This window comes from Puma concolor, chromosome C1 (genome assembly GCF_028749965.1).
Source record: "Puma concolor isolate L17-30 chromosome C1, mPumCon1.1.hap2, whole genome shotgun sequence".
Classification (NCBI taxonomy): Eukaryota; Metazoa; Chordata; class Mammalia; order Carnivora; family Felidae; genus Puma; species Puma concolor.
In genome coordinates this window covers 34,331,987-34,347,290 of record NC_141674.1, presented here as the reverse complement: position 1 = coordinate 34,347,290, position 15,304 = coordinate 34,331,987, and the positions used below count along the sequence as shown (strand labels likewise).

Sequence of the window (15,304 nt, the reverse complement as noted above, 5' to 3'; positions counted from 1 at the left end):
CCAAGTCAAGGCTAAGCCACACTCCAGCTCTTCTGCAAACCATTGTCAAGTGAAAAGCCCCATTGCTAGATTATCTGCCTGGCCAGAGTAGCCTGGCCAGCACTCAGATGGGGCACTGAACACCAGAAGAACGCACCTTTCCCAAGATGACCAGTGACAAGCTATGTACCCACAACTAAACCCCACCTCCCTCTGGACTGCAGGTCCTAGGTAAACAAAGGACGAAGTGGACTTACCTGATGGTAAGTCTGAAAGATCATACAGACAGCGCAGTGAGGGGCCTGCTGGGCCATGGTCTCATTGAATTCCTTCTCGGCCTCAAAGTTCGGGGGTCGGTTCTGCCATAGTTGGCTCAGGGGCTTAGCCCAGGCCTCTGTCTCCTCAGCCTCCTCCTCGGGGGTCGGCTGTTCAGAGGACTCTAAAGCAGGAAGCAGAACATGAGTCGGTACCAGTGCCACACATCTGTAGCTCTGCCTAGAAAGCAGATGAGCTCAGCCCAGACTTTTGGTCTCAGGTTTGGCCTAAAGCCAAGATCCTACAGATCATAAAGGCAAAGGGCAGAAGCAATTTCCAATAGACTCCTTCAGTACTCCTTCCTCTCTGGCAGGAATTCAGACTTCTTGCCAGGAAGAAGTCCCTCTTCTTGCCCCAGGAGTTCAGCCCACTCTCCTCTCCCCTAACAACTGCCAGCATTCAACCCTTGTGCCCAAGGGCAGCACGGTACAACGGGGTCTTGCCAGAAACCATGTTACTTGCTGCCTCCAATATGTCAGCATATTGAGTCCTTATTTAAGAGTTTTGTCTTTAGTTACACTGAAGGGAAACAAGAGGAAACACACACACACACACACACACACACACACACACACACACACACAAGGAAATAGCAAGCTTAATAATTTTTATATCATGTGCCTTAGTCAGAACTTTCTAGCTCCCTCTGGAAAGGCCAGTGGGATATCTGCCTTTCTGGACAGGGATCCCCAACCATCCTGGCTCTGTCTCAGAGAAAGGCAGAGTGTGTCTAAGACAAACCCTCTTTCCCAGCCAAAGGATGGAACACCTTGAGTCTAGACCAAGGCCTAGCACACAACGGCCTGCAGGCCAAATGCAATCCACTTGGGGAGCTTTTAAAAAGGTAAAAACAAAAAAAATTTTTTTACATTTTTTTTAACTTTATTTATTTTGAGAGAGACAGAACAAGCAGGGGAGGGTCCGAGAGAGGGGAACAGAGGATTTGAAGCAGAGGTGCTGACAGCAGAGAGCCCAGTGTAGGACTTGAACTCACGAACCTCGAGATCGTGACCCGAGACAAAGTCGGACGCTTAACCAACTGAGCCACCCAGGTGGCCCTGTTTTTACATTTTTATAGGACTCAGAGAAAGACAGTGGGATATGTGACAGAAGGTATAGCGCCTCTGCAGACCTCTGGTCTAGATGACAAATTTCTATCTATTCGTTACTCCAAACAGCAAAGCATAGGATTCATCCGGCCTCAGCACTGCTGAGGAAGGAAAATCCCCTCTGGCTGCCATCTTCCTGGAAGAAAGGGACACACTGCTGAATGGAAACAAAAACCTACACTCACAAAACAAGATGGAGGCAACAAAGGTACACACTTTCCAGGTCCCCCCTCAATCGGAAGGGCACAGCCCAATCGATCCCAATGGAAACAGGGTCAAGGAGGTAGCAAAACACATTAACTCGAGGATTATGGGTGAATGAAGGCAATCCTTGATAGAAGGAGCAACACATATCAAAATAAACAAATCCAGAGCTTTTCTCCAAATCCTCCCCCAAGTGACGGAAATATAAGAAGTTACATCTGGGATGTTCTTCTTTGACAACTGAGTCCCCAAAGCAGTCCATGTATGGATTTGGAGCACCTGACAGAGCAGCTCCACGCCAGCTCCACCACATTAGGCACCCCACGCCTGGCATCTAGCTATGTGTGACCGTCAGGAGGCCCCAGCTACAACCCCTCAAATGGTCTTGCTTTGACCAAGACAGAACTGTTTTGAGGAAGCCCTAGAGACTCAGGCAGAGCAGCCCATGCAACACTCCACGACATGCTTATTTATTTGTTCATTTCTGGCAACTGCAGCTCAGTGCAGATAAACAGTTACCTACTCTGCCTTCATAGTCCTGTTTAACCGAATGAGACCTGGCAGCTGCCTCATGTGGGACCTGAGTGAAGCATACCGTAACGTAGGGAGGCCACTGCAGATTAAAATCAACCTCTATAAGCCACAGCCAGGTCCAGCAAGAACAACGGTGCCAAACCAAAGCGGCTATTTTCCTTATCCTAACCAGAACAAGAGTGACCGACACAGACTAGAAGAAAAAGCAACAGGTACCCAATCAGAAAAAGAAGATTAATACAGTGATGTCTGCTGTTTTCAAAACCATAGGTGGCCCAAAATCACTTCACTTGTGAACACTGTAATGATGAGGAAAAATGTTCACCATGGTAAGTGAAAACCGCAGGAATTTTACAGTTTACATACATAAGACATCATGGAGACATAACAGGTAAGATGTGTTCATTTTACCAAGTATTTTATGCCTCAACTGAAAAACAATTTGATGGTAGCGGGGGGGGGGGGGGGGGGGGGGGGGGGCGGGGCGGGCGCGGGGAGGTGGGTGCAGGGTGTGCATGCTTGACTAAAAGAAACTAAAGAAAAAAAACTTTGAAATGGATGACTGGTTTGGTTTACAGGTTTAAAGGAAAAAAAGCTATAAAACATACTTTTGGGATAAGCAGGGAAAAATGAACATGGACTGAAGATAAGACAATATTACAAAACACTGCTTATTTTCCTAGGTGTGGTAAAAGTATCTGTATAGGAGAATCCTGAGCAAAGCACGTCACGGTGCACTTCGAGTGACTGGAGGGCTCCAGCTCGCTCTCAGATGAGACAGCAAGTGCGTGTACAGCAAGTTCATCAATGCCTGTGGAGACAGCGCCCACGGCAACATGGCAGCTGTCGGATACAGGAGGCGTGCACAGTGCTTTCCACAATGGAAATTTATCATAAAAAGTTGGGCGGCTGTATTTTATGATCTCAATTACACTATCATAAAAACATATACGCGGATATACTCTAATGACTGACTAGAAAAGTCAGAAGATTAACACATGAAGACGTGCAAGTGGTCACCTTTGCAGGGTAATTTTATTTTCCTCTTTATAACTTTGTTTGCTTTTCCAATTTTGTACAACCTATATTTAGAGCCTTCGGGGGTGGGGGGGTTGCAGGGGTAAGTCCTGAAGCCAGGCTGTTGCTAGCCAGAGAACCCAAGCCCCACGTGGGCCAGAGGAAGAGGACTTCCTAAGACTCTGAACTCAAGGTCTGGCCTACATTGAACTCAAGAGATTTTGATCTCAAGAGACTTTCCTCACCCAGTGTATCACGATCCTTCTACCAAGGAAAACAGTAGAGATGGGCACCGGCATCAGATCAGAAAGGGAACGTGGGGCTCACCTATGGAGCAAAGAGGCTGGTGTAACTCTGGATCTTCCCACACAGCCACTGGTGTCAGGAAGGACAGGGCAGGAAGGGCCCGGGCACCAGTGAAGAGTGACAAGGGACCTGCCAGAGACTCACCCATGCTCACGTTCCTGATCTCACTGCGCTGATGGCGGCAACTCCCTGAGCGCCAGCAACACACACAGTTCCCGGTTCTGCTCCACACCACTGTCCACTCCCCCCTGTCTCCTTCACAGGCTCCTCTTCCTGTCTTCCCACCCCAGTCTCTGCCCTCTCCAGAGTGGCCGCGTGTGCTCAAGGTAAAGATAGTGAACAGATGGCAGCGACCCTCATGGGGAGCACAGGGAAAGGCAAAGTTGCCGAATCACTAAGTTGTATACCTGGAAGTAACATTAACAGCGTGTCAACTGCACTTAAATAAAAATTTTTAATAATTTTTTTAATGCTTATTAATTTTTGAGAGCGTATGTGAGCAGGGGAGAGGCAGTGAGAGGGACAGAGGATCCCAAGCAGAATCCTCGCTGACAGCTGAGAACCCAATGCAGGGCTCTAACTCACAAACCGAGATCATGACCTGAGCCGAAGTCAGACACTCAACTGAGTGAGCCACCCAGGTGCCCCTTTAATAAATTTTTTTTTTTAACGTTTATTTATTTTTGGGACAGAGAGAGACAGAGCATGAACGGGGGAGGGGCAGAGAGAGAGGGAGACACAGAATCGGAAGCAGGCTCCAGGCTCCGAGCCGTCAGCCCAGAGCCTGACGCGGGGCTTGAACTCAGACCGCGAGATCGTGACCTGAGCTGAAGTCGGACGCTTAACCAACTGAGCCACCCAGGTGCCCCAATAAATTTTTTAAAAAGGTATCAAATACCACCTCTGCTCACCCTCCTCTATGCTTCTCCACCAGTGGCCTCATGTACCCCAATAACATTACCAAACACCACCTCTGCTCAGCCTCAAGTTTACATCCTCCACAGACACTGAACATAGGTTTCCAAACCCAACCACAACCAGAAGTCAGGGAGGCACTGAACCCAGGCTTCTCCAGTCCCTACCAAGCTCACAGGTCTACAACCAACCCCAAATCCAGCTGGCTTTATCCTCCCAACACCTTCACTACATCCCTCCCCAACCCTAACCACCATCATCCTGCTTCAGACCCTCCCCTAGCTCTCAGAGACCATGGCAAAAGCCCATCTGTTGCCCTCAAAGCCACTCTCAATATGCAGTCACTTCTAATGTAAATCTGGCCACTTAAAACACGTCAAAAGCTCCTGAAGGCCCGCTAGAAAAAGGCACTCCCTCTTTATCCTCCCCCCACCTCACTCCTGCCTGCCCCACACCTTGTCCTGGCCCTTTGAGCTGCTTCCTCTCAATCTATCCTCCAGCTCCCCCTCCCTAGATTAACATCTCCTTTCTTTAGATCTGTTTACCTGTCAGTTTGCCCCACTACCTTGTGAGCTTTTGGGGGGCATGGACATATCTTAGTTATCTTTGTAGCTACACATTCAGCATTGGGCTTGGTATCATTGAAAGAAATGCTATCCAGAAAAATCAGCCTGTACCTCCTAGTAAAGAAAGAGAAGAACCTACATGTGATCATCCTGTATTAGGCATATTCCAAGACACACAGACATATAAAGAAATCTGACTATGAAGTAAGTAACAAATGAGATCCTGCCCTCTTTGTGGAGCATCTGGGAGAACTAAGCCACAGGCCTACCCCTGGCGCTCAGCCCTGCCTCCTGATGTCCTGTCAGAGCAAGTCCTAATGGGGTGAGCCACATTCCCCTTCCTGGTTAAGAGAGAAAACACTTACCATCATCACTGACGCAATCCTGCAACACAAGCGGGTGATGGCGTGGGAGCTTGCTTAAGGGCTGACGACGGCCCTTGGACTTCTTATTCTCCTCCAGGGAAAACATGTATTCATCGGCCACCTGGGCAAACCAGAAGAGGAAATCAAATTGGTCTTGCCTCCACTTTGGGTCATAGCAGAAGTTAGTCTTACAATGAAAGCCAAGGGAAAAGACAGGCATAGAGACATAAATATAAAACCAAACCCAGAAAACACCTGTCTTAGGAAAAGCCAAAATGACAATACCATCCACACTAATTTAAACTAGGATTATGTAAAAATTTTAGGACAAAATTTGTGCCTAGTAAGCGTAGGTCCTGTTCTCAGAAGCAGCCTGAAACAAATGTACCAAAAATAAACACACTCTACAGGAGAGTCACGCCCCTCCCTTGAGCTCACTGTCATGAGATTATGTCTCTGAGAGCCCTCAGAGAAACCAGGTGCCCCTCCTCTTGGACCAGAAGGCCAGCAGCACCTGTTACAAAGAGCCAGGCAGCCGGGCCATTGGACTTGAAAGCTAGAGGACATCCAAAGGGGTGAGGAACAGCTGACCCATTAAAGTAAAATAGGCCAGCTTCTCCTTATGTGCTGTCAGGCCCTCAGCTCTGACACTATTCATTCTTGAGTTAGTTTCCTCAGCAGACAGGACAGAGTGCGCATCTAAAACCCTAACGTAGCTACAAAAGCAAAAGTTGACAAAATTAATGCTGTGTTTACATAATATCAGAGCAAATGCAATTAGGTTTAAGATGTACAAGACTGAATCAGTAATAATACCATGAGAGTTTCTTTCCAGTGTATTTAAAACTTGTCATACTCTCAGATAAAGAATTTGACAAAGTACAACACACATTCATGATAACAACTCCCAAAACAGTAAGTTTATAGGGAACATACTTCAACATAATAAAGGCATTATATGAAAAACCCACAGCAAACATCATACTCAATGGAGAAAAACTGAGAGCCTTTCCCCTAAGATCAGGAACAAGATAGGGATGTCCACTTTCACTCCATTCAACATAGAACTGGAACTCCTAGTCACAGCACTCAGACAAGAAAAAGGAATACAAGGCATCCATATCAGTAAGGAAGAAGTTAAACTCTCACTATTTTCAGATGACATGACACTCTATATAGAAAACACAAAAGACTCCACCAAGAAACTGCTAGAACTAATAAACGAATTCAGTAAGGTCACAGATACATCAACGTACAGAAATCTGTTGCATTTCTATACACCAATAATGAAGCAATAGAAAGAGAAATTAAGAAAACAATCCCATTTACAACTGCACCAAAAATAGTAAGATACGTAGGAATAAACCTAACCAAGGAGGTGAAAAACTGTACTCTGGAAACTAGAAAATAGTGATGAAAGAAACTGAAGACATTCCAATGATTAAAGAAATGAAGACATTCCAATGCTCATGAACTGGAAGAACAATTATTAAAATGTCTACACTATCCAAAGCAATCTACACATTTAATGCAATTCCTATCAAAATACCAACAGCATATTTCATAGAACTAGAAAAATCCTAAAATTCGTATGAACCCACAGAAAAACCTCGAATAGGCAAAGCAATCTTGGAAAAGAAAAGCAGGGGACGCCTGGGTGGCTCGGTGGGTTAAGTCATGATCTTTGCTTAGGTCATGATCTCACGGTTGGTGAGTTTGAGCTCTGCATCAGGCTCTCTGTCAGGGAGGAGCAAACTTCAGATCCTATCTCTCTCTCTCTCTCTCTCTCTCTCTCTCTCTCTGCCCCTCCCTTGAGCACAAGCTCAAGCTCAAGAGCACATGCTCTCTCAAAAATAAACATTAAAAAAAAAAAAAAAAAAAAAGCAGGGATGCCTGGGTGGTTCAGTTGGTTGAGCTTCCAGCTCTTGGTTTTGGCTCAGGTCATGATCTCAGTTTGGGGAATCAAGCCTTGTGTTGGGCTCTGCATGCTCACGTGCTCTCTCACTCACAATGAATAAATAAACGTTAAAAAAAAAAAAAAGAAACCTGGAGGCATCACAATCCTAGATTTCAAGTTACATTACGAAGCCACAGTAATCAAAACAGTATGGTAATAGCACAAAAATAGACATAGATCAATGGAATGGAAAATCCAGAAATAAAACCACAACTGTATAGTCCATTAATCTTCAACAAAGCAGGAAAGAATATCCAATGGGAGAAAGATGATCTCTTCAACAAATGGTGTTGGGAAAACTGGACAGCAACATGTAGAAGAATAAAACTGGACCACCTTCTTATACCATACACAAAAGCAAATTTAAGGTGGACTAAAAATCTAAATGTGAGACCTAAAACCATAAAAATCCCACAAAGTAGCACAGAGAGTAATTTCTCTGACATCGGTTATAGCAACTTTTTCCTAGATAGGTCTCCTGAGGCAAGGGGAACAAAAGCAAAAGTAAATTTGGGGACTACATCAAAATAAAAGGCTTCTGCACAGGAAAGGGAAAAAAAAATCAACAAAACTAAAAGGCAATCTATGGAATGGGGGAAAATATCAGCAAATGACATATCTGATAAAGCGTTAGTATCCAAAATATATAAAGAACTTCTACAAGTCAACACCCAAAAACCAAATAATTCAATTAAAAAGGGGCAAGGGTGCCAAGGTGGCTCAGTCAGTTGAATGTCCCCAACACTTGATTCTGGCTCAAGTCATGATTCTAGGATCGTGGGATTGAGCCCCACACGGGGCTCCATGTTGGGCTCCATGCTGAGCGTGGAACCTGCTTGAGATTCTCTCCCTCTGTCCCTCTCCCCAACTTGCACGCACATGCTCTAAAATAAAAAAAAAAATAAGGGGTGCCTGGGTGGCTCAGTCAAATGTCTGACGCACCTGTCAGAATGGCTAAAATCAACAACACAAGAAACAAGAGATGTTGGCAAGGATACGGAGAAAAAGGAGCCCTACTGCACTGTTGGTGGGAATGCAAACTAGTGCAGCCACTCTGGAAAACAGTATAGATGTTCCTCAAAAAAATAAAACGTATAACTACCCTACAATCCAGTAATCACATTACTAGGTATTTACCCAAAAAAATATAAAATACTAATGCAAAGGGATACATGCACCCCCTGTTTATAGCAGCATTATTTATAATAGCCAAATTATGGAAGCAGTCCAAGTGTCCATTTACTGATGAATGAATGTATAAAGAAGAAGTGGTATATATACACAACTATTATTCAGCCATTAAAAAGAATGAAATATTGGGGCGCCTAGGTGGCTCAGTCAATTAAGTGTCTGACTCTTGGTTTTGGCCCAGGTCATCATCTCACAGCTTCATGGGTTTGAGCCCCACATCGGGCTCTGCACTGACAGCGCAGAACCTGCTTGGGTTTCTCTCTCTCTCCCTCTCTCTGTCGCTCCCCCACTCGCAGTCTCTCAAAATAAATAAACCTTAAAAAAAAAAAAAAAAAAAGAATCAAATCTTACCATTTGCAACCACATGGATGCAGCTAAAGAATATAATGCTACGTGACATAAATCAGTAAGAGAAAGACAAACACCATACGATTTCACTCCTGTGTGGAATTTAAGAAACAAAACAAGCAAAGGGAAATAAAAGAGAGCGATTAAAATAAAAACTTAAAAAACTTGGTCATCCTGCCTTTAGGAGACACGGAGTTAGCAAAACCCATTAAGCAAGGAAACGAGGCCTGGAAAAGGGCTACTTTGCAACTGTGACAAAAACCAATTCATTAGGAGCTCTAGGAAGAAGTGGTGGCAGGGCAGGGCCACTTCAGAAAAGTCACACTGGGCCCACAGGCTCCACGTGCAATCACAGGACCCATAGCTGAAATGCCAAGAAAAACCAAATTCTGAGCCGGCTGTGTCCAGGGAGAACAGAGCCTGCCCTTCCAAACGTGAATTCAAACAAGTTTGAGTGTCCACTGGCCCATTCATTCAATAAATATTTACTGAGGGGCGTGTGGGGGGCTCAGTCAGTTAAAGCACAGACTTCGGCTCAGGTCATGATCCGGCAGTTCGGGAGTTCAAGCCCTGCGTTCTGTACTGACAGCTCAGAGCCTGAAGCCTGCTTTAAAGTCTATGTCTCCCTCTCTCTGCCCCTCCCCCATTTGCACTCTGTCTCTCTCTCAAAGGTAAATTAAACATTGAAAAATTTTTAATAAAAAAATGAAATTAAAAAAATAAAATAAACTTCATCTTATTTCCGCACCCTAACAATCTTCTTGCATTCCCCCCTTTGAAGACCTGCTAGATAACAGGCCTAAATCTGGGATATGGTAGTGGCGGGGACCAGGAAGTAAGAAAAGGACAAAATAAAGGAACAGAAATGATGGGATTTCCAGCCCGGATCGCCAAGGTGAGAGAGACTCAACAGGACTCACATGGATGAAGAGGCAGTAGTAACGAGCCAAGTTAAGCAGGCTGTGCACAGTACACTGCCCCATTTCTATAGAAATACCCAGGGGGTAAGAAGAAATTGAGCCTGAGGGTTCAGAAAATAAGTCTGAGCATGGGGCACCTGGGTGACTCAGTCAGTTAAGCATCCAACTATTGATTTCAGCTCAGGTCATGATCTCAGGGATCCTCGAGCCTAGAGACAGGCTCTGCACTGATAGCGTGGAGCCTGCCTGGGATTCTCTCTCTCCCGGATCTCTACCCCTCCCCAACTCACGTGTTTGCAGGCGCTCTCTCTCAAACATTAAAAAAAAAAAAAAAAAGCAAGTTTGAGCAAGAGCTGTAGATTTGGGGATCCTCAGCATCAGGTTCAGAATTGCAATCATGGGAGTGGATGACATTACCAGTGGAAGATAAACTGAATGGAGACTAAGCCCTTCCAGGATAGGAGACAAGAGAAAAAAGGGAGATTCAGGCGCAGAGTAGGAGGAAAGCAGAAAGCAAGGAGGGGAAGGTTTCACGGAGGGGAAAGAGGCAGTGCCAAAGAGTACATAAGAGCTGAGCAGGAAGTGGCCAAGGGACTCAGCAACTGGGAGGTCTCAGGACTTTCAGAGAAAGTTCCAGCAGGCAGACAGTAAGGAACTAAGGAATGAATGCATCAGAGACTCTTCTTGAGAAGATTAAGGGAAGAAATGAGATCATAGCCTGAAAAGGGAATTTCCTATAATTGTATTTCAGGAAAGAGACTGAATATGGTTTTATAGGCAGAGAGGGAAGAAATGTGTGGAAGAAGACATATGAAGATATGTGGTAGAATAAGGAAGGTGTGCAATTCTAACCCTTGTGAATGTTATGTTAATATGACAAGACTATTAAGGATGCTAATCAGATAAAATACCAAGATTATCCTAGATTATCTGGGCAGGTAATCAATGTAATCAAACAGTGCTTAATGATGAGAGGTGTGCCTGCGTGGCTTAGTTAAGCATCCAACTCTTGATCTCAACTCAGGTCTTGATTTTAGGGTTGTGAGTTCAAGTCCCACAACTGGGCTCTGCATTGGGTGTGAAACCTACTTAATTTTTTTTAACATTTATTTATTTTTGAGACAGAGAAAGACAGAGCATGAACGGGGGAGGGTCAGAGAGAGAGACACCGAATCTGAAACAGGCTCCAGGCTCTGAGCTGTCACCACACAGCTCGAACTCACGGACCTCGAGATCATGACCTGAGCCGAAGTCGGCCGCTCAACCGACTGAGCCACCCAGGCGCCCCTGAAACCTACTTAAAAATGGTAACAAAGAGGGAAGCAGAACACTCGGTGTCCAAGTGATGTGATGTGAGCGAGACTTGGCCCCATCTGGCTGCTTTTGAAAATGGAAGAAAAAGGCCAAGGAATGTGGGCAGTCTGAAGAAGCTAGGCAGGGCAAGGAGTCTCAGTCTGGAGCCTCCAGGAAGGTACACAGTCCTGCTGACACCTTGACTTCAGCATAGTGAGGCCCATGTCAGACTTCTGAACTAAAGAACCGGAAGATAATAAACTTATGGTCTAAGACTCCCAGTTCATGGGAACTTGTTTAAGCAGCAACAGGACACGAATATGGGGTAGAAGACAGAGACAAATCAATTTATAGGTCCAAGTACTGTAGGAGATAGAGGGATCAAGACAAAGAACACCAGAATGCAGCTCTGGGAAAGGAAGACACCTGTTTATTCTGAGTGCTTCCTACAGGACCAGCATAGGTACCCAGCAGACTGGGTTCGGTGCCGTGGCAATGCAGACACAGGTGACACAGGATCCCTAGCCTCAAGGAGCTCATGGCCCAGCCAGAGGGGGACTTGGTGTGCGAGTCTCAAGTCTCTGCCCTTTCCACTACCATCATGTTGCCTCTGACCAAATTAGTCAGGTCTATCAAATAGTAAAATATCTTTCCACGTTTTCTCATCTTCTGGACAAAGCACTCCTCCTGCTACATGGTGCCCACAGCCTTTCTCACAGCGCTGCCTTTTCCTTTTCCTGAGATGTGCTCCGACTTCTAAATCCCTTCAGTGTGTAACAAGAGCTGGGTCCAAACCTCAGTTTATCAACTAGCTGTGTGAGCCCAGGCAAGGAGCAATCCACTACCAGTGTGGGAGCAGTGAACACTGCCCCACCAAGGATCTTGTGTGAGGATGGAGTGGGACATCAGGTAGAGTCTCCCAGGGCCCTGCCTGCAGGAGAGCCACATCTCAGGTTCCTGAGTTCTATGTTCCCTCGTCTAACATCAGGTACCCAGGTCAAGGTCAATGTTCTTGATGGGGTTTCTTCTGTACAGAGAAGAACTGTGCCCTCTTGGTTTTGGGAACTCACTTTTCCAAAGCAGCTTAAACAAGAACTTTTACAGCAGACATCGCTGTAGCTCTGTCTGCAGTTAAGTGAAAATTCTGAAGCTTTGATGCTTCAGCAGTCAGTCGATCTGGGTGCTTTTACCAAGGCCCTTGACACAGAACGTCACATAAACTGAACAGCAAGAGGCCTGAATTACACTGCAGGGGATGCTCAAAGTAGGGGTAGGAGGGACACAAGGGTGCTCTTCAAAACCCAGCTGTTTCCAAATATAGATACAATGCCATTAGACCTCTCCAGGGATAGACAAAGTGGTTCAGCTTCTGCCCCAAGCCTTGACTGTCAGTCCCCCATTCCACCCAATCAATCCATCCTGAGGCCAGCCTCCTACTACAACTAACTTCCCTGCATTCCTTCCACATTTACAGAAGGCTCACGGCCCAAGCCCCACGACCATGCTGGGGCCACAAGAAGCAAGGCGAATGGGGCACAGGGCGTGGCTCCTAGTTTACCTTCTGCAGCCTATGACAACTGTGCTGAGACCAAGATGGACGGTTGTTAAAAAGAAGCCAAGTGCTGCAGGTGTTCAAAGGAGGAAGGAAAGTAGACGGGAGCGATGAAAGGTTTTTGGGAGCATTGACTTGAAAAGAGCCGGGTTCCAATGAGCAGAGAACTGTTCCGGGAGACCTATGCCGAGGACTCCCTGACTCCTCCCACCTCAACATAATCTGTAGCCTGCCGACGGCCGTACACTAAATGAAAATGTATAGAAGGCCACTGAACTAGACGCTAAACAATGGTTAAAATGACAGATTTTAGGTCATGTGTATTTTACATATATTAAAAACAGATCAACCCAAACTTTTAAAACTAAATATAATAAAATGAAAGGAGTTAATTACAAGTTAAAAAAAACAAATCAACCCACCTTGCAGCCCTCCCCTCCTGTGTCCACGTATGCTGGAGCCCCACGCCCTCCCCTCTTGCTCAGACTTCAGGATCCAGTCCCCACACCTCACCCTCATGAACTCCAACAACACAGCCACACTTGGCCACCGCTCCCAGGTCTTCTTCAGTCCTTCTCCTCCCCCAGGCCTGGACACATGGCCTTCTCCTAGTCCCCCAAAACATCAGGCTATTCTTCTTCCCCGGTCTCTACCTCCACTCTAACGATGAAAAGTGTTCCTCCTGCTCCACAGGTGAGCTCTTCCATGCCCCCGATACCCTGCTGAAGACTGCCTCCCACAGACCCCTCCTGAGCTTTATGTCTGTGCTCACATATCCCCGTCACCCACCCCACACGCCAGTCACACTCAGCATGGCCCAAAACTGAACTCACCTCCAGAGCCACACTCAAATACCCCTTGGCTTCTCCATTGATGCACCCCTATCCATCCGGTAACTCATGCCAGAACCCCGAGTCAACCCCCGCCCACCTCCTTACCCACCCCACAGCCAGCCCCCTAGTCCTGTGCTCCTGCCCTCACAGTGGCCCTCAGATCCACTTCCTGCTCCCCTTCCCTGTCACCACTCGACAGTCCGGGTCCGCTCCACCTCTCTTTCAGACTAAAGGAACAGGTTCCAAATTGATTTCCCTATTGCAAATCTTTCGCTCCTCCCAAAACAGAAATATTTGATTATACACGGCAGTCATAAAAAATATTCCAATAATTCATATATGTAAGAAGTGAAAATCATCCATAATACCACCTTCAGGAGAACCTCTGCTGTTTAATTTTGCCCACTTCCTCTCCCCACCCCAAAACCTTTATACCGTTTTCAAAGCAATCTTCTAAAACATCAGTGTAGAGCTTAAAAAACCCTTTGCCAGACAACTTGAAGAATAACTGACATGGTTTCTTGAGTAAGTCAGGGAGTGGAGGGAGCACTGCCTCAGAAGATGGGATTTAAGAGACATAATAAACACAAGGTGTGAGACTAGACTAAACCCTGATTCAAACAAACCTACTATAAAATCACTTTAGACAACTGGGGAAGCCTGATTTTTGACTGGGTATTAGATGCTGCTAAGTGTTCTGATTTTGCTATGCACAATAATGACACAGTGATCACAGAAATACCCACCGTTTTTGGAGGGAACACCAAGTGGGGAAGAAACGACACCTGTGATTTAACACACTTCAAATGACAAAAGGACAGATGAGGCAAATGTGGCAAAGCATTGACAACCATCGGGTCTAGGTGAGGAGCACTTGCGGGTTTATTTCATTTATCCATATGCATCTTTGTACATTTAAAAATTCATTCTGGGGGCACCTGGGTGACTCAGTCGGTTAAGTGTCTGGCTCTTGACTTCAGCTCAGGTCATGGTCTCACAGTTCATGAGTTCGAGCCCCACATCGGGCTCTGCACTGACTCTCTCTCTCTCTCTCTCTCTCTCTCTGCCCCTCCCCCACTCGTGTGCTATGTCTCTCAAAATAAACTTCAAAAACCACATGGTGGTGAACTTTCCAAAGTCAAACTGCTTCTTGGAACATAGGCAAGACCACTACGACCTGGCTCCTGACACCCTCCAGCAACATCTCCCAAGTTCCTCTCAGAACCTGAGACCAAGTGCAGTCCCCCAAATGCTCTGACTCTGGACGAGCTACCATCACCACTCGGAACACACTCTTCTCCCAGATTCCCTTCCCAACTTCATTCCAGCCACCGGGCGTACTCCTGCAAACCTTCGGCCTAGCTACAATGCCTGCTTCACTGCAGTCTCGCCAAACGCATCACCCCAACCCCAGGCTGAGCTGCTAACTCTTCCACCTGGACTACAAGATTTATCCCTAAGGAGCACCCTTATTTGCTCGCACCTAGACTATAAGCTCTTTGAGGGCAGAGTCCAAGCCCAGAGTAGGCACACCTAAGTGATGACGGAGTAAAGCAAAGGGGCAGAGCAGCCAAGGTATCTTCAGAGAATCTGAAGTAGTTCCAAGATGGCAGCACATCAAGGAGGGGGCGGACAGAGGGTTGGGTGGGGATGGAGCGGAGAAGGCCATACAGAAGTAAACAGGAGCCAGGAAGGCACTCAATGATTTTTGAGCAGAAATAAGAAGCATGTCAGAGAGGAGCCTCCTTCTCCCTAGCATATTTCCATGTGGAGGGCTTCCTGGCTTTTCTCCCCAACACTTGGATGGTAATGAGCTTCACTTGGCTGGAATCTGCCTTTTGCAGAGTGAGTGCGCTGGGGTCTGTGTCCACAACACATGAAAGGCAGGTGGGAAATATTC

General features: G+C 46.2%; 1 protein-coding gene across 2 annotated transcripts in view; it reads right to left on the bottom strand.

Annotated features, from left to right (window-relative positions):
• Positions 1–15,304, bottom strand: part of KDM4A (lysine demethylase 4A) — a 46,027-nt gene that overhangs the window by 12,630 nt on the left and 18,093 nt on the right. For both annotated transcript variants that reach the window (XM_086716729.1, XM_025931139.2), the window contains exons 12-13: positions 5,311–5,431; positions 237–418 (exon numbers count right to left, since the gene is read on the bottom strand). In XM_086716729.1, coding sequence (XP_086572855.1) covers positions 237–418; positions 5,311–5,431 — 303 coding nt within the window. The remainder of the gene's footprint in view (positions 1–236; positions 419–5,310; positions 5,432–15,304) is intronic.